Consider the following 26,965-nt stretch of genomic DNA (forward strand, 5'->3'; position numbering starts at 1 on the left):
AAAAACATTTTGCTTTCATTTTGTTGCACCATACCATGGATGAAATTAAATCCAAATGTGTTACTGTGGCTGAGAGTGGCTCCTTTATGCTGCATTTGTATTACAGACATGTCATAAGTGTTTGACTGGACATTGAGGTTTATGTCCAAAGCCATTAGTTGCAGCTGTTGAAGTGGAAGATGTAGCACTTAAGTGCTGAGTATGGAAGTGCCAGGCAAGGCTGGTCATCCTGATCCATTTGTGTTGAACTAGCTGAAGGTTCGTTGGATTAAAGTCTCCCGGATGTCCCTGCCTCCTTGGTGTAGTCCCAGGTCAGCATTCAGCCCCTCGTTATCGTCCTGTGCTTCCTCATCCTCTGAATCAGTGGTCTCCTTGTGTGCAGCCACATCCACTGCATCAACAGCTTCATCGTCCACTTCATCCCCCCTTTACAGCGCAAGATTGTGCAGAGTGCAGCATGCTACCACTATTACCAAGACACGATCTGGGGGGTACTGGAGTGCGCCCCCTGAGTGGTCCAGGCATCGGAAGCGCATCTTGAGAAGACCAATGGCTTTCTCCACCTCAGCTCTTGTGGTGCCGTGTCTCCTATTGTACGGCTGCTCAGCTTCTGCTCTTGGATGGCGGAGAGGCGTCATGAGCCACCTTCTGAGGGGATAGCCCTTGTCATCCAGCAGCCATCCATCCAGCCGGGCTGGAGCACTGAAGAGCCCCGGCACCTGGGAGTGTCTGAGGATGTAGGCATCGTGGGAGCTGCCTGGCTACCTTGCACAGACTTGTAGAATCAGCATCCTGTGATCACACACTATCTGCACGTTCATGGAGTGGAAGCCCTTCCTGTTGATGAATGTACTGGGCTCTCCTGCTGGAGCCTTGATGGCCACACGTGTACAGTCTATTGCACCCTGGACACGGGGGAAGCCAGCAATGGCTGTGAAGCCTCTGGCTCCCTGTATCTGACTTGCCTGGTCCCAGCAGAAGTGGATGAAGGTCAATGCACGCCTGAACAGAGTGTCTGAGACCTGCTTGACGCAAGTGTGGACAGCTGATTGGGAGATACCGCAAAGATCACCCACCGAGCCCTGGAAGGAGCCAGAGGCATAGAAGTTGAGGGCAGCTGTGACTTTCAGAGCCGCTGGCATGTCCACCCACACAGTTAGGGGAGATCTCAGGGCCAATCATCTGACAGATGTAGTGTGCTGACTCCCTTGACAGTTGGAGCCTCCTTCGACACTGCACCTCAGTCATAATGAGGTAGCTGCCTCTCCGCCTGTATACCCTGGCAGCAGGATAATGGCATCTTCTGCGGCCCCTTCCACCTTGGACAACCTCTTGGCCCTGTGCCCCTTGTGCCTGCGCCTGACCTCCCAAAGGTGGCTCCCCTGGAGACGGATTGTGCACTCCTGGCCTCCTCCTTATTCTATCCCTCCCTTCCTCCTCAGAGGAGGTGCCTCCAGTGGAACCCATACCCAGGCTAAAGGGAGGCATCCGGAAAGCTGCAGGCCTGATAAAGATTCCTGACTGAAGAGTGCTGAACTGAAGGTTACAAGTACGCAGAAAGCTGCTGGAGTTTGTTCTGAACTGCTACAGACCACACAGGCAAGTTTAAAACACTGTCTGCAATAAATACTCACAGGCCAGATTGACAACCTCACTGAGCCCTCATATTCCACCTGTGGATGAGTTTGATTAAAAAGTCTCTTACCCGCATGCCCGTTGCGCCCGTGCGCCGAGCCGAAGATCGCATGGGTGCCTGAAAATCAGCGTCGAATGCTGAGTTAAGGGCCTTAACTAGCCCGTTAAGTAATGGCAGGCGTGCATTGCGCTTCATCGTGCTCCCGCCCAGCGAAATAGTACAATGGCGCATGGTGACATCATGTGGGGCCCACCCCCGCATGTCACCCTGAAAATTCTGCCCCTGGAACGCTGTGAACGGTTTGGTCCTCTTATCTAAGGTAAGACATGCTGGCATTGGAGGCAGTCCAGGGAAGGTTCACTAGGTTGATCCCGGGGATGGAGGCATTTTCTTATGAGGAGAGATTGAGTAGCTTGGGCCTGTACTCATTGGAGTTTAGAAGAGTGAGAGGCGACCTTACTGAAACATATAAAATTTTTCGGGGGCTTGACAGGGTAGATGCTGAGAGGTTATTTCCCCTTGTGGGAGAGTCTAGGACCAGAGGGCATAATCTCAGAGTAAGGGGTTGCCCATTTAAAACAGAGATGTGGAGGAATTTCTTCTCTCAGAGGGTCGTTAATCTGTGGAATTTTTTTTACCGCAGAGGGCTGTAGAGGCTGGGTTGTTAAGTATATTCAAGGCTGAGATAGACAGATTTTTAATCAGTAAGGGAATCAAGGGTTATGGGGAAAAGGCAGGAAAGTGGAGTTGAGGATTATCAGAGTGTCAAAATCTCATTGAATGGTGGAGCAAATTCGATGGGCTGAATGGTCTACTCCTGCTATTACGTCTTATGGTCTTATGGTCTTATAGGGCCCCCCCAGGGCCCCCCACCCCTCCCTCGAATACCCTCTGACCCACTATGAGACCCTCCCTGATTTCTCAAAGTGGCTGGACCTTTAAACCTATCTGCTCTACAGCAGCTAGGGTAAACGTTACTTGCTACTTATCTTCCCTACCTCCGACTCAGCTGCCCTCGACAGAAGGCCTTGGGAACCCACTGCACGGCACTGTTCTCACCCGGCCTAAGTCTGAAAGTTGGTGGGGGGGAGTGGGGGAGAAAGGTGCAGCTGCATTTCAGGGTAAGTAACCAGGGGCGGAGTGCCAATCCGACTATGATTACCAATCAACGGGAGCTACGGCCCTGTTTTTAAATTAAGCTTTGAAAGAGCTGGAGAGAGGGCCTGCATTTTGTCCTGCGCTCTCACTTCTCTGCCAAGACATCCTGCTGCTGCTTTCAGGTGGAGAACCTCTACGAGCTGCCCCTCCAGCTTAGCGAGCCCCCCCACCCACCATCCTTAAATTGTCGACAGTTCTGCCCTCTGGCAAATAATTGGCTGCTCTTGGCGAAAATCACATTGAGTCACTGTTTTCCCCAGTGTGAGTTTCTGACCTGCATTTGAACCTGTTGTCGGAGTTCAGAAGTGTATAAGGAAAATTCTGCTGACAGCTGCCATCAAAGGAAGGTGGGCCTGGCAAGTGGGGTATTTGTAACCTGTTTGATGCACTTGTCCACTGCAGACTGGAAGGAGTAGAAGATTTTCTGTAGCACCCTGGAATGAGCCTGAGGCAAAGGGCAGAATCGCCCCAGATTCACACTAAGTGCTGTTGCGGGTGGGGAAAAAAGCCATTTCAATGGCGAGTTTTCGTGCCGTATCGTTCCATTTCCGCCTCATTAATTATGCAGCCACAGGAACGTGCTGTCTCTCTGGCGGGCAGCCTCCGATTTGCCCGCCACGCCGCTACCTTGCCGCTTCCTCACGCAAGGCGCCATGTTTAAACTGCAGCTGTGCGCACACTGCTCGATGCTTGCAACCCAGGACTGCTCTGGTGAGGACGTGGCCCCAAAAGCCAGGGAAAATGCAGACCCCCCTGATTCAGTCCCACATCCCTGGGATGCCTACTCGTCGCCGTGGAGGCCCGCCACATGACGTCCTCTATCCCCGCTCTGGCTTCAGGGGGCCCATCGGTCTCACCGCTTCGGCTTGTGAGGATGGTGGCAGAGCTGGTCAGTGCCAATGCTGCACACAAGAGGTTGGCCATCCAGTGCAGAAAACGGATGAATGATCTAATTTGTGCTGCCAGGGTAAGGCAACTATCTTATCGCTCTAAACTCACACACTCACAAGGCCAACACGCATTCACTGACATCTCATTCACTGCCTGCTCGAGGGCCATCACCACTCTCACATTCACACGCACCCTCATATCTCCATCTGGCCTCGTCTGCTCTGGAGATTGCCTCCTCAGCCCTCACCACCTTGAGGCCACTTGCACAGGTCAACATGTGACCACCGCACACACCCTGGGTAACCCCCTTCCCCTGTACTGCCCTTGCCTTGCAGCCTCTTCCTTTGCGTCAGGTAACTTCTCCCCCTTTCCCAAGCAAGCCCTACCCCTGCGGCCTTTGAAAAGCCACCCCCACCTTACGGTTGGTATGGTAGGCAGAGACCTGCCCGAGAGCCTCCCTAAAAGTGATGTGATGCTGAGACAGGCCTGAGTAAGCTGCCTGGAGAAGATAGCGGTTGGGATTTTCCGGCCCCATTATGGTGGGAACCGCTGCAGGAGATTCGACGGCCCAGTCAAAAGTCCATTGACTTTGGGAAGGACCAGCCAATCCTGTGGCGGGCAGGGCCGGAAAATCCCTCCCAGCATCTTGAGGCACCTTCTTCAGATGGACCCAAGAAGGTGGCTCTTGACCTGTACACCTTGTGTGCTGGGTATGGCCTCCTATGGGCAGTTCTGCCAACCAGTGTCTCACCTGTTGTCTGCTGATCAGTCTGCCCGTTGCTCCCCCTGGTTCTTACTGCTACAGTTGTTGCTGTTGATGCTCTTCTTCTTCCATCCAAAACAAAGCAGCAAGAAAGTCAACTCATCAAAAACTCTGAATGCTTATTCATGGTGAGTAAGCATAAAAAATCAGAAACAACCAATCTCCAAACACAACTATCCCTCCGTAATCCAAAAGCACAGAAACACATACATCCTTATGGTCTGAGTGTCCCTTTAAATACTGTGTCCCTCTGAAACAAACCATCCAGCCACCCAGTGAGTGTCTGCTTTTTGGAATTAGTGTTACATTGGAATTAAAATGACACCAGAGAACTCCAAATGTATGTGTTTATGAGGTGCCTACCTGCTTCTAAAACATATGAACATTTAATAATAAAACTTTCACACGTTGTGGCATTACTGACTGGCATCTCTCTCTCTCCCCTTGTACTTGTAATAATTAATTGGTATTGTTGTGGTTGTCAAATGCTTACCATGTTTGTTCAAGGCAGACTTATCTAAACAGTCTGTACTCTCTCTTGAAAAAAGAATTCTGATATTACAGAATTTTGCAGGGTGATATTTGCCACACAATCAGCACATGTTTACAGCACAGTTGTAAGAAATTAAAACATTTTTTTATTCATTCATGGGATGTGGCTGCTATTGGCAAGGCCATTATTTTTTGTCCATCTTTTATTACCCTTGAGAAGATGGTGGTGGGCCACTTTCCTGAAACGCTGCAGTCCATCTGGTGTAGGTTCATCCACTACTGTTGGGAAAGGAGTTCCAAGGTTTTGACCCGGTGACAGTGAAAGAATGGCAATATAGTTCTAAGTCAGGATGGTATATGGCTTGGAGAGGAATTTGTAGGTGATGGTGTTCCCTTGCATCTGCTGCCCTTGTCTCCAGGTCGGGGAGGTCATGGGTTTGGAAGATGCTTTCGAAGGAGGCTTGGCAAGTTGCTGTCGTGCATCTTGTATATGGTACACATCGTACACTGGTGGTGGTAGGATGGGGTGCTAATCCAGCAGGCTATTTGTTCCTGGATGTTGCTGAGCTTCTTGAGTGCTGTTGGAGCTTCACAAATCCAGGCAATGGGAAGTATTCCACCACACTCCTGACTTGTGTCTTGTAGATGGTGGACAGGCTTTGGGGAATCAGGAGGTGAGTTACTCGCCGCACAATTCTCAACCTGCTCTTGTAATCATAGTATTTATATCGCTGGTCCAGTTCAGTTTCTGGTCAATGGTGACCCTCAGGATGTTGATAGTGGGGGGATTCAGTGATGGTAATGCTGTTGAATGACAAGGAGTGATGGCTAGATTTTCTTTTGTTGGAGATGATCATTGTCTGACACTTGTGTGATGTGAATGTCACTTGCTACTTATCAGCCAAAGCCTGGATATTGTCCAGGTCTTGCTGGATATGGAAATGGACTGCCTCCAAGGTGGCATCCTTTGCTACTTCCAGTTAAGTGCAGCCTTACTTTTAACAGAAGGGGGGAATACACATAAGGATGGTTAAACACTTTTCACAAGATTTCGTTTACTGTGCATCTTAATTTATTTTGTACAGATGTATGGGTTGATCTGGTTAACTGACCTTCAAAACAAAATGGACGATATTGATATCCTAACCATGCTCACCTCAGCAATATGCCATGACCTCGATCATCCAGGCTATAACAATGCATATCAGGTAACAATATCCATTGGACAAGTGTTGGCATGAGACTAATTTACATTCCGATCTGTTTATTTATGCCACTTCTATGAGCAGTTACTGTTTGTCTAATTATGTTAATAGTAATAATGGGAGAAGGCAGAAGCTGCCATTAAAACATTTGTTCTCCTTTATTGTTTCCATATCACGGACTGTTTTCCATTTTGCAAGCACGCTCACACATTTCATCCTCACAGTATGCCAAAATAAGTGACTAACTTCTTATTGAGGAAGCTAGATCCCACCAAAATAGTTAAATTGAAGTGATAACTAAAGTAAAAGTACAGCCTTAATCTAATATATTACCTGTGTTTGCAGAGCTCTGTTTGTATTCTGTAGCCTTTGCTGCCGTACCCATGCTTAGAATCAGGCCTAGTCCCCCATGCTATATTGTTGAAAATTGGGCAATGAGACCCAGGCAGGTAAATAAACTCTGTTTTCTGGTCTTTTCATATTTTTCCAGTCACCAGCTCTGCACAGGAGGATCAATTATTCCTGGAAAATCAGAAGACTCCTGCTCTCCTAACCTCTATGATAACATTTCTCATTTCATATGGCCTGGCAGAGATTTGATTGACCTCTGGTCCAAGGGCTTCAAAACCTATGCTGCTTGATGGGCTGAGGGACTTCTGAACTGTACAGAACTCTCACCTGCACTAGAATTTAGCTTTTCATGTTTTTCAGAGAAGGGCTCACCAGGTATACATAACCTCTGGTAGACTGAGGAGATTGTGAACAGGAGGCGCAGACACAGATTGGGAGAAAGGCACATCTTCATACCAAGAGGAGAAAAGTCATCTGATGTGGCACTTTGATCTTACATGGTCTAGTGATTGTCTCATAACGGTATATATTAAGGTTACTGGTGCTCTAAAAATGCTAACCATTTGAGTCCACTGAGTGAGTCTAATATCTCTTACGTTCATTAGATACTTGAATGTCTGACAGGCTGAAGAGGAAGGTACATCTACCTTGCTGGCAGTATAGGTGAATAGATTTCTCAGTTGTAAATTTGAGTTGCTTGCAGACTTGAGACAGTATGTTGCTCCAAATGCACTCAAATGACAAGTATAATGCATCCCAAAAGTGGTTTTGATTACTGCCAATGCTGATGTGGTCTTCAGCTGGGTGCCAAGACCCAAATTGTCCTTGAAGCAAAGTGGAATAAATCTGCCTCCTGCATTCAACTACACAAGCAGGCAAAAATACTGCACAGCAGGATTGTAGTACTGGTGTACATGCATGCTAGTTTTTAAAGGAAATATTCCCTAATCATTAATTTTTAAAAAATGACCTTTAAATTTGGATGATCCGAATTTTAGAGCAATGTATTCTAAATCTTCAATCTAAATTGATCCAAATGCTCATCTCAGTAGTCAAGTCCTTTGCTACAGCAGAATTGTAAAACATGGTTGATAATATCTAAGTAATTGAGACACAGCATTTATGAATACATTTAAGCCTAGTGTACTGCACCTGCTTGCTATAGAACTGGAGCTGTAAGATTTTAAAAGTTTGTCATCTATTAATTATTGCACCAAGACTTTATAGCTCATTGGTGTTACTTGTTACTTGTCAAGATATTGTTGCAAAATAATAAGGACATATAATTCACAAGATAGTGTAACTTAATTAATACACATGCAGAAAACTTTATAATTAAAAACATGTGTAATGACTGGTGGGAGGGTGAGCAGTGAGGAGAATGCCGAGATGCTTCAGTGTGATTTGGACAAGCTGGCTGAGTGGGCAAATGCATGGCAGATACAGTATAATGTGGATGCGTGTGAGGTTATCCATTTTGGTAGCAAAAACAGGAAGGCAGATTATTATCTGAATGGCTATAAGTTGAGAGAGGGGAATGTGCAACGAGACCTGGGTGTCCTTGTACACCAGTCGCTGAAGGTAAGCATGCAGGTGCAGCAGGCGGTAAAGAAGGCAAATGGTATGTTGGCCTTCATAGCCAGAGGATTCGAGTACAGGAACAGGAATGTCTTGCTGTAATTGTACAGGGCCTTGGTGAGACCACACCTGGAATATTGTGTGCAGTTTTGGTCTCCTTATCTGAGGAAGGATGTACTTGCTATAGAGGGAGTTCAGTGAAGGTTTACCCGACTGATTCCTGGGATTGTGGGTCTGACATATGAGGAGAGATTGAATCGATTAGGATTACATTCGCTGGAGTTCAGAAGAATGAGGGGGGATCTCATAGAAACCTATAAAATTCTAAGAGGACTAGACAGGGTAGATGCAGGAAGGATGTTCCCGATGGTGGGGGAGTCCAGAACCAGGGGTCACAGTCTGAGGATATGGAGTAGACCATTTAGGACTGAGATGAGGAGAAATTTCTTCACCCAGAGAGTGGTGAGTCTGTGGAATTCGCTACCACAGAAAGCAGTTGAGGCCAAAACATTGTATGTTTTCAAGAAGGAGTTAGATATAGCTCTTGGGGTGAAAGGGATCAAAGGATATGGGGAGAAAGTGGGAGCAGGCTTTTGAGTTGGATGATCAGCCATGATCATAATGAATGGCAGAGCAGGCTCGAAGGGCCGAATGACCTACTGCTGCTCCTAGTTTCTGTATTTCTATGACTGATCTATATCAAAATCTTAGTGCCTCCAAGTATCACTGTTACTTTTGGAATCTCTAAGTTAGAGATCTGAAGTTGGCACTGTGAGGTTGCAATTGTGATTAATGTGCCCTACTGATCAAATTGCACTCTCTCTTTCAAGCAGGTGTTATTGGTCTAATAAGTTTTGTGAGATATCAAGTGTCTGCTTGTTTACTTTTCTTCAGATCAACGCTCGCACAGAGCTGGCACTGAGGTACAATGACATCTCTCCACTAGAGAACCATCATTGTTCTGTGGCCTTTAAGATCTTGGAAAAGGTAATTTGACAATAAACGCTGAGAAAGTCATTGGTTTGAAGTAGCCAATTTACATTTATTAAGCACATTAAGTGAAATGTAATATTTATTTTAGGACATTGTTTTTCCCCTTACAGATGGGTTCCTCTAAGTTTAAAGGAGAATTTCAAATAGGTAATTAGGGTCATAGGTTGCGTGTAGGTGTCCTTGAGCAGATGCCAAAGATCTGCAGAAAGTCTGTTGAGCCAAAGCCTGTAGGAGTACTTGATTACTGACAGTTCGGTATTTCAATTCCTTAAAATTTGGTTAATGTCATAATGACAGGTGCAGTCAGTATAGTTTCAGCTGTGCTCCCACCATGATTTCTTTCACTATGTTGCACTTCAACTATGAAATACAGTACTTGGTTAGCATCCAACAAAACCCTGTCATTACATTTGCCTTCACTTGCCACTCATCACAGGTCCCTGTAGCTTGCATTTATATACCTTGTGGTTCCCTGAGCTCCAGTGAAAGTTGGTGTCATCATTTTAATTCCACATAGCTGGGCATTATCTTAAAAATAGCACTTGGCCATTTGGAAGGAAATAAGGAAACACTTTTTCCCTGCAAAGAATAATGGAAATCTAGAATTCAGTAACACAAAAGGATGTGTGTTCTGGACCAATTACAATTTTCAAGACAATAAATAGATATTTATGAGGTAAGGGTCAGTGGAGTTGAAGGATGGGTCAGCCATTATCTAACTGAACTGCAGAACAAGCTTGAGGCTCTGAATAGCCTTCTGTTTCAATGTTTGATTTTGTTCCGCTGAGTTCTGTAAATGCTAGAGTTACAGTTCACTTTCTAGTGGCAATATTTGACTATTCTACAGATGTTAAAAAAACAAAATTACTGTTATGAGCTTGTAACAATTATCCTTCCAAAAGCTTTTCCTGTTAATACATGGCATTAAATGTTTAATAAATAATAATTTAAAAAAATAGCACAGTAACATTATGCCTTTCCTTCTAATATCCCCATCAGACATGGATCATCCCTTTGCACCCATTCAAACTGGTTTTTGAAAGTATTAATTTAAATTGTTTTGCTTGCATGAAATTATGGTGTGTAGTGGGCATGCAAAATTGAGCACAAAGCATGGCAAAAGCCAACTTATCCAATTTTTGGATTCCCTTGCAGGTCACCAAAAACTTTACACCATTAGATATCTAATTCTAAATATACTTCCTATAATTTTTTATTTTTTACAGAAAAATATTTATGTAAAAGATATCTGTGCTGATGCATGTATAATTAGATGCACCATTTAATAGCAGTTGAATAGGCCAAATTTGGTTTCAATATATAAAATTATGGCACTATCCAGGATTTGTATTAGCCTTTTGGGGATTGTATTGCTTGCTTCTGTTCCTTTCGAGAATCATATTCTACGATTTCATACATTTTAATTCCTATTTGGGGATTATATTCTGTGATCTATCTATTTTTACTAGCATTTTGAGAAACTTAGCCTGTGATTCCATCCATTTTTCATGAAGACTATAAATCAGTGGCTTTGCCTATAATTGTTTCACAGTGCCAGTGCTGAGATTCTCATTGGTTACAATTGATAATTTGCCCTTAGTAAAATGTTGTTTTATTCCTGATACTTACAGTCTGAAAACAACATATTCCGAAATTTGACCACGGAACAGTTTAAACGGATTCGGGAGGGAATGATAAAGTGAGTACCACCATTCGCCCTGGGAGATGACTTTCTCATATTTCATGTGAATTATTCAGAACTTAATCATTGAGTGGCTCAAGGGTGTTTTTTGCTGATATCAAGGATTGCCACCTGGCACAGCAACATGGGGAATGTGAAGAATGTTATTTTAAAATCAAGGAGCAAGAAGCTTCACAATCACCAAGCGCAAATATGTCCTTTGCAAGGCAATTGAGTTCTGCACAGGAAAGGGCAGATTGACATTTCACTTCTGGTCCGAATGTAGTTGAACACAACTAAAATGCATGTTTCTAATAAAAGCTCCCTTGACAGACACTAGTTGCATTCCAGTGCATGTTGGTAGTGTGCTATCTAGCAATGTATTTGCAAAGTTATGGATTGCAGGAACATTTGTTACACCAATTAGTTATTTTATGCTTGGGAGAAAATGGTAAAGGGCTAATAAGTCCTGTGAACTGTAAAGAGTACAAGAGTGTAATATGGACTGTTGCTCTGTTCAGGGTTATTCAGTGAGGGGAACTATTGACTCCAGAGTGTTACTGAAATGAGAGTCAATTAAGTTTGTTGTGCTGAATCCCTGTAAAATTGGCTGTGTTTATGCAGCAGGTATTTTTAACAGAATATTAATGTGCAGGACTTGTAAAAGATGCACATTGGGTGATGGTGAATTAAAGAAGAGTAATTAAACTACAGGGAACTGATGACATTATAATAATTTATGATGTGGTATAATTGGGATTGATTTTGGTCTTTTTCTCCTGGGGGTTAAACATCAGCTGGGCTTAATATTGACAGGAACATCTGGGAGGGATCGAACACTCCTAACAGATCAAATTGAATGTTCCACTCCTTAATTTCAAACATATTCTCCATGCATACTAGTTTGCATGGTGGCATTTAAAGGCCCACAGCAACAGGGAATACTGAAGGAAAGCATTGACAGCAAAAAAAAAAATCCCAAAAAAGAGGCTCGCTTGGACAATGCAGGGCCAGGATTCCCATTGTACCCCATTCCTCAGGGCAAGGAACATTCCTCAGCCTCTGGGCAGGTGCTGCAGCCTCGTTTTACTCACTGAAACTGCTTGCTGGGAAATTTGGAATGCTGCAAATTAAGTGTGTGTGGCCATGTGCCCGATTTCTCTGTCCCCGAACCCCCTACCATGCCCTACAGGCTCTGTGCTGTGTGCCGATTCTCAATACGTCTCCATCTCATCATTCTATTACATTTTACAATTGCTCCATCACTTCAGCTGAACATTGATGACATTATTATTTCCAGGTCCTTTCAAAGTCTGTCGTTCAGCTGCGTGCTCTTGTTCCCCATTTTTCGTCCTATTTCTTAACTTTGTTAGTTGAAATTTGATTGGTGGTGTGTCGGCCCAATTGCAAACTAATCTGGACATTTTGCTTAATTCTCTCTCTGCCGTTTATTGTGCTGTCAACAAATTTGCTTTTCTAATACCATCAGAGTGATTACTGATTGATGGCAGTGATCAGTAACCTTTCCTGAGTAACAGAAATTAGAGATGCTGCAAAACTTAATGTAAGGCCGCACAAAAGCAGCTAAAATGCTTCCAAGTTAGATAAGAAACATTACTGCCCAAAAAGGGGGGAATCTGTCTTACAAACCTATAGGGCTTTAGTGCAAAAGCAGTCCGAACAAATGGTTAGTAACTCCTGTCAGTCTCTATAGAAGTATTTAAACGAGAAACCAACTTTTAGCACAATGGGTAATTTGCTGTGTACGTGGGTTGACAGTGGAGAAACATTGCCTGCTCCCAGCACACATCAGAAATCCACAAGCAGCTCATCTGATGTTGCTGGCAGACAAGGTTCCTTGCTGCCTTCAGAAAACTGGCACCAATGGACATTGCTGCAGGTCCATGAACTGACGTCAGTTTGATCTTTCTTTAGGTGTGTCCTTGCCACAGATATGGCTCGTCACAATGAGATCCTGAATCAGTTCAGATCCACCGTGTCAGTTTTTGATTTTAGCAACAAAAACCACAAGGATCTGGTGAGTACCAAGTTTTTCAGCCGCACTCTAGCGATTGCTGCTTGTTCCTGTGCAGAACCTCAATGAAAGAGACAACTGGGGGGTGGATAATCTGATGGGCATTTTCATCTTTATTATAAGGAGTTGCAGTCTGCTCCCTTTGCATAATGTAGTGTGGACAATTGGAAACTGGAACATTAGTTGGCTGTATAGCGCGTGTGTGTGTGTGTGTGTGTGTGTGTGTGTGTGTGTGCGCGTGTGTAAACGTTACTAAGGTTTCCCAGTTTATTTAAATTCAGAAGCCTTTCCATGATGGAAATGGATAGAAACACAACAGTTAATCAGAATGATGGAGCAAAAAAGAAGTGATGCCGGATCGATAAATATTTAGTGACACAAATTTCTCCATTGCATCCGGGCCTTCATAGATATGAGAGCCTATAAATTTTAGTTCAGAGAGAGACCGTTTGCCCCTTTTTTTTTTACTGAATTTAGGATCCTTTCAGGAAGCTAATTTCACACAATACAATTTTCCGACTTTCAGATCAAAACGTGTTATGAGCCACCTGTCCCTGAAAATATTTAAGCCAAACGGTTATTTCACAGTTACAGCTGCAGCGTGCACACTCCAGACACACATTTCATACCTGGGGCAGAATATTGCGGTTGGCATGCGGGGATGGGGCCCGACACGTAAAGTGACGCGCGATGATGTCGGGCTTGTGTCCCAACGTCGCTGCGCATCATTTCGATATTTCGTTTGGCGGGCACACGCCGGATGTGGCTGCGCGCCGGCTGAACTGTCAACAGCCTATTAAGGCCAATAAAAAAGTAATTTAACTTATTAACAATGCTGCCCGTCCAACCTTAAGGGCAAGGCAGCACAGACTGAAGTACACAAGCACATGCCGAGGGTGGAGTGGGGTGGGGGGGGGGGGGGGGTGGTCGGGTGTTGTGGGGAGGGGGCTGTGAGGGAAGCAGCCATGCGCTTGGAAAAGTTTGCCCAAAGTGAGCATTCTTCTGCAGCTGAGACCGTTCAGCAGCAGCTCCGTTAACACGCTGGGAGTCAGGCCTCTGAAGCTTGTCTGCCCAGTCAAGCAAACCAAAAGCATGAAAGTGCCACCAAATGCTCCAGTAGTTTCCACCCCTCGGGGGCAGACTGCAAATTAATATGCGTTTTAGCAGGCAGCAAAACAATTGGCCGACTGGACAAGTTGTACAATCCCCTTGCGGGAGGTGGCCATGGCGCAGTCACTGGAGGTCCCTCACAGGTGCTCACAGCTCATTGCAATGTTTTTATTCAGGTTCAAGCTAACAGTGCAGCCTTGCAGTGCAGGTTAGGAGAATGCCTGTGCCTGAGCTGAGAGCCCAGCATGCAGTCCAGTGGGCGAAGCTACTGCCAATCAGTCAAATGGAGTGGGGCGAAGATGGGTGGGGTTTCAGACAGCCAATGAGTGCACTACACACTGGCCATCCAAGCGGTGGCCAGCACTGATCTGCCTGCGTGAAGGGGCCTTCAGACTTAACCAAGAGTGGTTCTTAGTACACGTATGATAACCCACGCTTCTCTCTCTTTGATCCTGCAGGAGAAGAACATCAGGGTCATGGAGCCTGGTGATTTAGCAGTATGCCTCATGGCTTACAGAGACCAGAGAAGAAAAAGAAGAGAGCAGTGGAGTCATCTGGCTTGGCAAAGAGAGGAGCACCTCCCTCATGATGAAGGGGTGGTAGGCCCTGCTACACAGGCAACTGAGAACCGTTGCTCATTGGTGCCTCACTGGACCCAGTGTCTATAGACGCCACCTGTCATTCCTGCAGATGACTGAGTATCAGTGTCACTGAAGACTGTGCATATCTAGGTGCACTCAGGAGGCCCTCATTGCTGCAAGATTCATGGATGATGGTGAGATGCAGTGAGGTCAGTCCTGATATCCTCATCTTGCATCTGTGAATGTTTGACTCCTGTGTGGCTGATGGCAGCGCACATACGCTCAGTGCTCAGACTCATGTCATGGAGACGCAGTGGAGGCCCGAATAGTCGTTAGGTTCCAGGAGGATCATGACGACATGCAGTGAGGACACTTCATAAATCTTCACATTGCCTCTGTGAATGTCTCACTCCTGCCTGGCCAAGGGCTGCTTGCTAGCGCTCTGTGATCAGGGTCATATCATGGAGACAGAAAATGCTGGAAAAGCTCAGCAGGTCTGACAGCATCTGTGGACAGAGAAACAGAGTTAACGTTTCAAGTCATCACGACCAGAGCATTTTCTTTTTTATTTCATATTTTCAGCATCCACAGTATTTTGCTTTTATCATATTATGGAGACGCAGCTGTGAAACTTCGGATACACCTGATGCTTTAGGCAAGGAGATGTTCTTGGAAATTTATTTATAATAATGAACATTATGTACAGGTGATTAATACCTGTGCCAAGGCTGTGCAGCCACATCTTCTTAACCTTCCTAACCCTGTCACTACATCTTGGTGCTCCCCCGACAGCAACAGCGGAGCTAAAGGCAGCCTGCTGACTGCTACGCCCTGTCTGTGATGATCATGGCAGGAGTAATCTGGAGGGCCGAGACCTGGAGAGACCCCTGGAGTTGATGGGGTCACAGGAAGAGGGGATTTGGAAGGGCCAGACACTCCTGGAGTCACCTGGGTGGATGGCCCCAGGGTGTGCACCTGCTGATCCTCCCCCCTATGGGTGCCCAAGGGCCCCTGGCTGACTCCTTGAGGAGAAGAGGAAAGTGGAATGAGATTGAGCTGCCCTGCACCCCTCTCGCAGTGACACTGTTGGAGGCTAACTATGGCATCAGGGATGGAGCTCGGCTCATGCTCAGTGCAGGACCGATGTCCTGGACCAAGGTCCTCATGGCAGCTGCCATCCTGCCAGTGTTCACCTCCATGCATTGGCATGACAGCGCTATCACCTCAGACTGAGGGCAAACTGACTCCACCATCGTGGCTTACAATCTGAGGAGAGCAGCAGACATCCCTTCCTGATGTTCCCGAGCTTGCCTCTGCAGCCTCAGCAACTGAGGTATGACTGAGTCCAGAGGCTCACCGCTGACCTCACCATCAGCACAGGAATGGTCCAGATCATCGGTGGCCAGCTGGATGGCTTTATTTTAAATTTCTGTGAGGACCTTGGTGTTGGACATTCCTCCACCAATCCAAGATCTCTCCTTTTTGTTGTGTGCCAGCTTGTCCTGCATGAACACAGATGGAGAGAGTGTAATCAGGACTCCTGCCAGACCAGATGAGAAGGATGCCCGGCATGTGTGGATGGTGAGTGGTGCCATGAACGGGATGAAGACACGATCTGCAGGGCAGATGAAGATGTGTGTGAGAGTGAATGGTGATGTCCCTTGAGCTGGCAGTGAGTGAGATTCCTGTGGATGTGTAATGTATTTATGAGTGTGTGAGCTGAAAGTGATGAGAAGAGTGACTTACACTGGTGGAATGGAGGAGATCATTCATCCTCTTTTTTGACACTGGGTGGCTGGCCTCTTTTGCAGGGCATTGGTGCTGCCCACTGCTGCCACCACCTCCCATGCTGGATTTGTGATCTCGCTTGCTGGTCTTCACCCAGAATGGAGAGTGGGGGGTGGGTAGAGGACTTCACGGCACCCACCAATATGTCCAATTGGCTCCCGAGGGCAGCATCACTAAATTTGGGAGTAGCATGTTTCCTCCCTTTAGCAGTCATGACTTTCTAGCAGCTTCCGATCCCTTAGAGAGTGCTAGCTCTGTGCGGGGCGCCCTTTACATATGGCACCCGGATTACTTAAGACCTGAGGTGACGGCAGGGTGGGCAAACCTGAGGCTACCCTGCCAGCAATCTGGCATGTTTCTCGGGATTGCATTATTAATGAGGCGGGACACCCTGGGAACGGGACAATATGGCGCGAAAACCTGCCCTTGCGGCCGGCAGATAATATGTCGTTTTTCTCACCCGCTACCAGACTCAGTACAAATGTGGGACGATTCCACCCAAAGAAGGAAGAATGAAAAATAGAGATTCATCCTTAGTTACAAAGAGTACCTTAGATAGAGAGAGAGAGAGAGAAGTTAGCAAATGTAGAGGAAGATATAACTGATTTAAGGGAGCTCTTCATTTCTAGTTATTTCGCAGTTAATTTACACGATTCTTCCTAGGTGCAAGGGCCCCATATTGGAGAATTGAGGTTGGAAAACTGAACCTGACTCACCTTTCTTTAACGTCCTTTTCCATATTTTCAGTCTGGAAGCGCCATCTTTCTCTGCTCAGTGTTTTGGGACATGGGTTAACATTTCCCCCCCTTTTGAGGGGGGGGAGGTGCAGGAGCGAGTGGGTGGGTGGGCTTCCCGATTGGCACCCCCCCAGTTGGGTGTGCGCTGCCATTTTACATGGGTGGGCCAATTAAGGCCCACCCAGGGTGAAGCCCGGCAGGAAGCGCTATGAGCTCCCTGTGCGGGTGGGTGGGTTGGGTGGGGATTCCCTGAGCCGGGCGTGTGCTCTTTCTCGCGTGTGTGCAAAAGAGTTCATAGGTCTCCCTGAGGCAAATTGCTGCCTCGGGGAGATCGGCTCAGGTTTGAAACATTAAATAAAGATGAGAAAACAATTTCGCTGCCATGTCCCCTCATGTGACACTGTCACCTGAGTTGGGACATGTCCATAACTTTTATTTTAAAATATCCTGAAATTTTTGAATCTCTCATAAAGCCTCATCCCGCCCGTGGATGGGGTTTCTTGTTTTCTCAGAAGCCCGCCAGGTCTCCCAGCCTGCCCGCCAACCTTAAGGTTGGACGGGCAGGTCCATTAATGATTTCAATTACTTTTTTAATGGCCTCAATAGGCCACCGACCTGAGAATGTAAATGACGCAGGGTGACATCAGGACGCCCGCCCGACATTACCCAGCGTCGGTGAGCGGGCCCCACCCCCATCCACACCCCCCCCCCCCCCACCCCCCCCCACCCCCCAATCCCCCGGCCCCCCACCCCCTGCTTGCCGACTGGAAGATGCAACCCATGGATGTCATCAGCTCCGGTATCAAGCTTAGGGTCTTTGCTTGTTAGTATAAACAATTAACGGCAATTTAATGTAAATGGCTCTAAAAGAAATAAGTTGAAACCGGTGCACACATGCAAAATTAAAATGATAAAATCTTTATTGATAGTTTGAATGTTTCATATTTTTAAGACACTAGACTGTGAATGACATGCCCAATTATATAGGTGTGCACATGCTTATTTGCCCAACATATATATATATATATTTGTAAAAAAAAAAATTGTACATGTGTTTATGGAGAATTAATTTTTAAGAGTCTCACAGCTGCGACCAAATATCCCCAGTAAGTGAATGGCCTCAACATTTCCAGCTGCTTGTGTTAGACAAAGTCGACTGAGTCTTCTTCATTACTGCTTCTTTCCAGCTTACAATGATTATAATAAAAGTTAGCGACATTTCCAATGAAGCCCGACCCATGGATGTCGCTGAGCCATGGCTGGATTGCTTACTGCAGGAATTTTTCAATCAGGTACCCTAAATATTGAACGCAATGGAAACATTTTGTTAAGAGATGTTAATGCTGATGTATTTCAATGGAAATGGAGTTATGGAATGGATACTGAAATTTCCGGCAAACCATTTTGCCAGCATTGTAGGATATTCAGGACATGCTTTCTAGAAGGTTAATGAATACTAGCATTTCTGTAAGGTTGATTTTCCCATAATTCAGTTTCCAGGAAAGCAGAAGATGGCTGCAAAGATTCTGCCTTTTTTTTTGTCTGTTCATGGGATGTGGGCATTGCTGGCTAGGCCAGCATTTATTGCCCATCCCTAATTGCCCTTGTTCAGAAGGCATTTAAGAGTCAACCACATTGCTATGATCCTGGAGTCACATGTAGGCCAGACCAGGTAAGGACAGCAGATTTCCTTCATTTAGTGAACCAGATGGGTTTTTACAACAGTGGGCAATAGTTTCATGTTCATCATCATCAGATTTCTAATTCCAGATTTTTATTGAATTTAGATTTCACCATCTGCCGTGGCAGGATTTGAACCCAAGTCCCCAGAGCGTTACCCTGGGTCTCTGGGTTACTAGTCCAATGACAATATCACTATGCCACCGCCTCTCCCCAGAAAGCAGTAGTAGTAGATGATTCTCCTCAGCCCCTCAAATACCTTCACATGTGAAAAAGGCTCTGCGGAGCAAAGCTGTGGAGGTTCTAAGCCTAAAGAAACAGTTTGTTCTGGGTCAACTCCATCCTAAGAGACTGATAGCCATACAGATAGTCATACAGAGCAGCATTCCATAGCTCAGACTCCAGGCTCTAGATTGGCATTTAGAAAAAGTGTTAGAATAGGACAGAGGAAAAATTAAAATATCACAGGGATAGCGGCCACTGAGGAGTCCAATTGACTTCTCAGTTCTAAAGTTCCAGAACTCTTATTGTAATTGTTGTTGTCAGATATACAGTCAGAAACTTCACAACGACATTCAGAACTTTTCTGCTGAAAACAGTAAAGCTGCACTGGAACCAAAGAAAAGGTGCTCATGGACTTAGGACCCTCAAGGGACTTTTAATTTTAATAATGAAGGAGTGTTTCTGAAGAGGTGCTCATTTAAGTTCTGTGGAACATCCTGGTTTTTACAGGTGTTATAATATTATCAATATTACTGAAAATCTCTTTGATGAGTTTGGAAAACAGTGAGGTGAGAGCTGGGCGTTCAGTTTAAGACAGTGAGGAGAGCCGGGAGTTCAGTTTAAAACAGCGAGGAGAGGCAGGAGTTCAGTTTAAAACAGCAAGGAAAGCCGGGTGTTCAGTTTAAAACAGTGAGGAGAGCCGGGAGTTCAGTTTAAAACAGTGAGGAGAACCGGAAGTTCACTTTAAAACAGCAAGGAGAGCCGGGAGTTCAGTTTAAAACAGTGAGGAGAGAGCCGGGAGTTCACTTTAAAACAGCGAGGAGAGAGCCGGGAGTTCACTTTAAAACAGCGAGGAGAGAGCCGGGAGTTCATTTTAAAACAGCGAGGAGAGAGCCACGAGTTCAGTTTAAAACAGCGAGAAGATGTGTTGCAGCTAAAGCATGTGGGAGCTGGTGGACGCTGGTGCGATCCACAGTGACCACATCTGCAGCAAGTGTTGGCTCAGGAACTTTGGCTCAGAGTTGGTGAGCTGGAGTCCGAGCTGCGGACACTGCGACACATCAGGGAGGGGGAAGAGTTACATGGAAGCTATGTTTCAGGAGTCACATCCCTTAGATTAATTACAACAATTTTGGACTGTGGTCAGGTACACGAGGATGTGACTGTGAGTGAGGCAGGTATGGGGATCCAGAATTCAGCTTTGAAAGAGCCTTAGCCAGTGTCCTTGTCCAATAGGTACAAGGTTCTTGCTCCCGATGTGGACGAGGGCACAGACTGCAGGGAGGATTACCAAACTGACCACAGCACCGTGGTACAGAGCGCCATTCAAGTGGAGGGAGAAAAGAGAAATGTAGTAGTAATAGGAGATAGCATAGTTAGGGGAATAGGTACTGTTCTCTGCAGCAGAGGCAGAGTCTCGAAGACTGTGTTGCCTACCTGGTGTCAAGTTTAAAGACATCTATTCTGGGCTGGAGAGGAATTTGGAGTGCGAGGGGAAAGATCCAGTTGCTGTAGACCACTTAGGTACCAATGACATAGGTAGGACTAGGAAAGAGGTTCTGCTGAGCGACCATTAGCAGCTTGGGGCTAAATTAAAAAGCAGAACCATAAAGTAATAATCTCCGCATTACCACCTGAGCTACGTGCAAATTGGCATAGGGTAAATAAGATTAGAGAGGTAAATGCATAGCTCAAAGATTGGTGTGGGAGAAATGGGTTCTGATTCATGGGGCACTGGCACCAGTACTGGGGAAGGAGAGAGCTGTTCTGTTGGGACGGGCTTCATTTGAATCATGCTGGGACCAGTGTCCTGGCGAATTGTACAAATAGGGTTGTAGATAGAACTTTAAACTAATTAGTGGGAGGGAGAGTTCAATGAAGGGAAGTTTAAAAAATCAAAAGGGAACAAGAGAGCAGAGGTGCAGGGTAGTGAAGAGGTGAACGATAATCAAAGTCTGACAGGAAGGGGCAGAAAATATAAGCAGGAGAGTGTAGCAGAAATTAGAACCAGAATGAGTAATAATGGTAAAAAGTCAAGTTTAAGGCTCTTTATGTGAATGCACACAGCATTTGTAACAAGATAGATGAGTTGATAGCATAAATAGGAATAAATGAATATGACTTGATAGCTATTACAGGGACATGGTTGCAGGGTGATCAAAACTGGGAACTCAATATTCAAGGGTATTTGATGTTCTGGAAAAATAGGCAAAAAGGAAAAGGAGGTGGGGTAGCTTTGTTAATGAAGGTATCAATGCAGTGGTAAGTAGTGATATAGGTGCAAAGATCGTGATGTGGAATCAGTTTGGATGTAAATATGGAATAGCAAGAGGAACAAGTCACAGGTAGGAGTTACCTATAGGCCCCCGAAGAGTTCCTCACTGCAGGACAAAGTATAAATAGGGAAATAATGGAGGCGTGGAAGAAGGGTGCTACAATTGTCATGGGTGATTTTAATCTGCATATTGAGTGGACAAATCAGATTGGCAGAGGTAACATGGAAGATGAATTTGGAGAGTACATCAGGTATTGTTTCTTGAAGCAATATGTTGCAGAACCTACCCAGGAACAGGCTATTTTAGACCTAGTAATGTGTAATAAGGTGGAATTAATAAGAGATGTCATAGTTAAGGGTCCTCTAGGGGTAGTGATCACAATATGGTACAATTTCAAATTCAGTTTGAGGGTGAGCAACTCGGGCCTCAAACCACTGCTCTCAACTTAAATAAGGACAATTACAGAGGTATGAAGAAAGAGTTGCCTAAAGCAGGCTGGGAAAATAGACTAAGACGAAAGTCAATGGATGGGCAGACATTTGAGCATAAAGCTCAGCAAAAATTTATCCTGGTAAAAAAGGGCTCAATGAGAAGACCGAACCACCCATGGTTAACAAAGGTGGTCAAGGAGAGTATCCAATCAAAGACTAAGGCATACAAAGCGGTGAAAACTAGTGGTAGGCCAGAGGATCGGGAACATTTTAGCAACCAGCAGCAGATGACTGAAAAGCTAATAAAGAGGGAGAAAATTGATTATTCAAGTAAATTGGCAAGAAATATAAAAACAAACAACACTGCAGGTATATAAAAAGAAAGAGAGTGGCTAAAGTGAGCGTGTGACCCTCAGAGGATGCAATTGGAGAATTGATAAAAGGGAGCAGGGAAATGGCAGATAATTTAAACCAACATTTTGTACCAGTCTTCAAAGTGGAGAACACTATAAACATCCCAAAGCAAGGAGCTAATGGGAAGAAAGATCTTGTAACAGTCTCTATCACAAGGTACAAAGTATTTGACAAACTAATGGGACTAAAGGCAGACATATCGCCAGGACCTGATGGCCTGCGTCTCAGGGTTTTAAAGGAAGTGGCTGCAGAGATAGTGGAAGCATTGGTCAAAATATTCCAGAACTCAGTGGATTCCGGGAAGGTCCCAGCAGATTGGAAAACTGCTAATATGATGCCCCTGTTCAATAAGGGAGGGAGACAAAAAAGCAGGAAACTATAGGCCAGTCAGCCTAACATCTGTAATTGGGAAAATGCTAGAGTCCATTATTAAGGAAGAAATAGCAGGCCATTTAGAAAAGCTTAACATAGTCAAAAAGAGTCAACAAGGGTCAGTATTCTGTGAAAGCAAAACATAGAAACAAGTGACAGATGGCCCTGTAGGGGGAGGGATGGTTTGGGGAAAAAGGATAAAAAATGAACAAATAAATAAAAGAATAAAATAAAATAAAATCACTTTGGATGGGTTCTGTTAGGTAAATTGTTTCCTGCTTTACACCATATTAATAATATGCTCAGCAGAGCAGAATGACTTACATTTTTGTGACTTTGGAGGATAGAGCTTTACTACTAGATTTAATGGATAAATATATAGCTAACTGTCTATCAACAAAATAAGACCCCCTATTTGAACCTAACACAGCCTGGCAGGAATGGGGTGCGTTCAGATTAGAAGCATGTTTTAGACTTCATCCAATTTTGCTTTACATTGCCACATATGTGAACCAATTCCATTCTATTTACACCAGGTGGCTTAGGTTAAAATCAGGCCTAATAAGGTCATTCTGTCCTTATTGTCAACATGTGACTGTGAGAAGAAAAATCAGCACTGGGATAATATAGGTATCAGGTTTCTTTTCAGGGAGATACAGAACCAGAACAATTTATTCTGATGAGGATATGTAGAGCTTGCTAACAGTTCTGCGTTCTGATCTAATGCATGCGTTCATTTTTTTGTTGTAGAGTGACATGGAGAAACTAGAAGGGTTACCAGTGTCTCCATTCATGGACAGGGACAAGGTGACAAAGCCATCATCCCAAACGGGTTTCATCCGCTTTGTGCTGCTGCCGTTGTTTATTGAACTTGCAAACCTATTCCCCAATTTGGAGGTGAGGCATTAATCTTTCCGGCTATTTCTTCACAGCAGACACCGCAATATCATATGACTTATCCGCAGACATTTCCATTTGCTGGTAGTGAACTGCATATTTCACCTATTGGTCATAAGAGAAGGTTCCACAGGAGTAATAGCCATAACACATACATTAGAAATCAAGCTTTTGCTTTAAAAACCTCAAATGATAAATTTTAATATAATCTTATGCAGTATTAGGATGATTTGGTTTGCAGTACTTGGAGTTTACTTCTTGGAAACCTGAAATTGGGGTGGAGACATAATGAAAAATGGAAAATTTGGATGGCGTAGCCTACAGCTACATCTTACACAACTTACATTTCTCCTTTCCTGCTCTCATCAGGTTTACCAATGACCATCCATCATATGCAACTTATATCAGGGGCACAGGGCTTAGACTCCTGGTGAACTTCTCTCCAGTCCAACCATGTTGCTGCCACTTTCCTGAATCACTGTGGTGCCTGGATGAATGCAGCTCCAATAACACTCAAGAAGCTGGATACGATCCAGAACAAATCAGCCCGCTGATTGGCACCCCATCCACCACCTTCAACATCTGCTCCCTCCATTACTGATGCACAGTGACAGTAGTGTGTACCATCTATAAGATGCACTGCAGGAACTCATCAAGGCTTCTTCGACAGCACCTTCCAAACACATGACCTCTACTACCTAGAAGGACAAAGGCAGTTCATGCATAGAAACACAACCATCTGCAAGTTCCCCTCTAAACCATGCCCCAACCTGACTTGGAACTATATTCCTTCACTGTCACTGGGTCAAAATCATGGAACTCCCTTCTAATGGCACTGTGGGTGTTCCTACATGGACTGCAGCATCATTGAGGCTGCTCACCAGTGTCTTCTCAAGGACAATTAGAGATGGGCAATAAATGCTGGTCTAGCCAGTGACAGCCACATCCCATGAATGAATAAATTTAAAAAAGTAGATCCTAATAAGTGATGGTAGCACCCTGAGACCTTGTTAGAGGGAGAGAATCCTGTAACAGTCTCGCTTCCTCCATGCTGGCCCCCAACAACTTAACTAACTATACATGTCTTTCTGTTAGTCAGACCTACAAGGTTGCAACTTCTGCAGTCATTAGGCTGCTTCTACTCCTTTAAGTTGAGTTATGCCTCTTTGGGTGCGGTTAGCAGGGGGCCCACTGGTATTTCTATTGGGGTTGATAATAGGTTCCCTCCCCGGAAGCTGACCATGCTTTGGGAATGACCTCTGATGCAAGGAAATGGGATGGCATTGGAGCAGAGGTGGGCTGGAATTTTCCTCTCCTCCCATAAATTCCACGGCGGGAGCGGGAACCCGGAGTGTTCCCTGTCGATGAGCAGGGCAAGCCACTATGTGCAATTGCACGCTCCCTGCTTTATTAATTACGCATGTGCGCAGTTCATGACGCATCTCATGCCATGGCGGGCAGGAAGTCACGCACTCTGCCATCATACCCAGACACCACATTTGCAAGGCACCCCGACAGCCCAGTGATTCAGTGTATCAGAATTCAGGGCACCGAGATGGCCTCGAGATGGCACCAAGCACCGGTGATGCCGCCCTGGAGACTCTCCTCTGGGCCATGGAGGACAGGAGGGAGATCCTCTTTCTCAGGGATGGGAGCAGGAGGCCCACCCAACCCGCCACAGCGGCCTAAGAGGAGGTCGCCAGGGTGGTCAGTGCCAGAGGGGTGCAGAGGAGGACCGCCCTGCAGTGCAGGAAATGAATGAATGATTTAATCCGCAGCAGCAGGGTAAGCAAACCTTCTACTCTCCAAATTGACCTCACAAATTTTCTGAATCTGGCATGGGACGTGGGTGTCAATGGCAAGGCTAGCATCTGTGCTATCCATTCCTAAAAGCCCTTCAGGATGTGTTGGGATACTGCCTCATTGCCCCCACTGCTGTCCATGTGATCTGCTGGTAGGGAGACAACGGCAGGTTGCTGACTCAGACACACTAAAGGCACAGCCATGGCAGGGGTGGTGTTGGGGGTGGTTGGGGTGGGATGTGGGGTTGGGTGGATAGTTGCAGTAGAGGGCAACATGTTTGGGCCTGGTAGATGATCAAGACTCATCTAAGCAGAAATATTTGGTACCAACTGGGCAATTCTACCCATTGTATTTTGTCCGATTGAACGTCTCTTGATTGGCATTCATTAAGAATTGGATGATGATCTTTGAGACTCCTGTGTGGATGACTCTAAAGTAGCTGTTATCAGCCGAGCAGCTCTCTACTGGGAGAGCAATCCAAGGATGACAGACACCCAGAGAGAGAGAAGAAATTGGTTTAAATTACAAATCGTTTTACTATGACATAAGAAAATTGTCAGCACTGTCTCCCAGAGGAAAATATTTTATATTGAAAGCACTCCTTTCAATGCTTTATTTCCTCTCAAGTGAGGTAACATAAAAAGATGTCCTGAGGCTTTTCGACCTTGTTGGATATATGCAGAATGAGTGGCCTATCCAGTACAGCCCACTCCTGATAATTCAAAGTATTTTTTGTGCTGTAAAATTTGAAAAATAAGGCGTATTTTAAAATTTGCTCACAGAATGTTGGCATCACCAGCAAAGCCAACATTTATTGCCCACCCCACTTGCTCTTGAGATGGACACGTCGAAAAGGTGACCCCCACCATGATGAACCATTGCGCTCCATCTGGTGTTACTCGTCGTGCTGCTAGTAACACAATGATGTGTTAGAAAAATGAGCAAATAACTTGATTGAGTTAAGAGTAGATTGCACTGACCATGTGATTTCTCCCATCTTCTCCTCAAAACACTGATTATTGCATTTCATTCAAAGTAGATTTTTTACTAACAATATTCATGCCTTAATGAACACTGTACTGCTGTGCGCAGCGGTGTTACTACACAGATAAAGGATTATCTTTCTGACATTTTAAAATGATCTTAGAAGGCAAAGTTATCTGAACCTGCTTGGAATTATATTGAAATATCTCATATTAAATATTAGCAGTTTTAGAAGTGTTATTTGCTCCTGCAGCAACACATCATTGACCCTGTGCGAAAGGCTTTGGACTATTACACAGAGATGGAAAACGCCTTGGAAAAGGAGAAAATGAATCGTACTGGAAGCTCGCAGAGTGACAAGGTGGTAAAACCCCTGGAGAAGCAGAAAGAAAGCCATAAGGGTGCAGATCAAACTGAACCAAAGGAAACTGTGAAGCGTACTCAACTGAAAGTCAACAAGGCCAATACCTCAAGGAAAACAAAAGCATTGCAATCTTTGCAGAAGATTGAAAAGAAATAAGTAAGATCGGAAGATTTTGGGCTGGAAGTAATCTCATTGGGAGAACAATGACTGCTGTCTTTATTCATTGGCCTAGATTTTGCAGTCAGTGGATTTTGCTCATCACTAACCTCAAAGAACACTGCCCACAACAATTTAGCTGTCTCCCTGGCACGGTTTTCTCCTTTCTCAATGTTAATGTTAATCTGGCACGAAGTCAAGGAGATTTCCAGCAACAGTGACATCATCAATCAGGGTAAGCAACATAGGAGTATTCTCACAGACAGCAAACTAGGAAGTAAAGTACATTGACTATCCTGCACTCATTATAAATTTTACAAATTTTATATATATGGGGACATTCAAGTTAGAAACTTAAATGCCATAA

At 45.1% G+C, this 26,965-nt stretch overlaps 1 protein-coding gene across 1 annotated transcript in view; it reads left to right on the plus strand.

Annotated features, from left to right (window-relative positions):
• LOC121284663 (high affinity cGMP-specific 3',5'-cyclic phosphodiesterase 9A) overlaps positions 1–26,598 on the plus strand; it is a 112,047-nt gene extending 85,449 nt beyond the window's left edge. The window contains exons 8-14 of the mRNA XM_041200222.1: positions 6,026–6,148; positions 8,969–9,061; positions 10,699–10,766; positions 12,684–12,786; positions 18,187–18,291; positions 23,145–23,291; positions 26,332–26,598. Coding sequence (XP_041056156.1) covers positions 6,026–6,148; positions 8,969–9,061; positions 10,699–10,766; positions 12,684–12,786; positions 18,187–18,291; positions 23,145–23,291; positions 26,332–26,598 — 906 coding nt within the window. The remainder of the gene's footprint in view (positions 1–6,025; positions 6,149–8,968; positions 9,062–10,698; positions 10,767–12,683; positions 12,787–18,186; positions 18,292–23,144; positions 23,292–26,331) is intronic.
• The last annotated feature ends 367 nt before the right edge of the window (positions 26,599–26,965 follow it).

The sequence above is a fragment of the Carcharodon carcharias genome, chromosome 12, assembly GCF_017639515.1.
Source record: "Carcharodon carcharias isolate sCarCar2 chromosome 12, sCarCar2.pri, whole genome shotgun sequence".
NCBI classification, from domain to species: Eukaryota; Metazoa; Chordata; class Chondrichthyes; order Lamniformes; family Lamnidae; genus Carcharodon; species Carcharodon carcharias.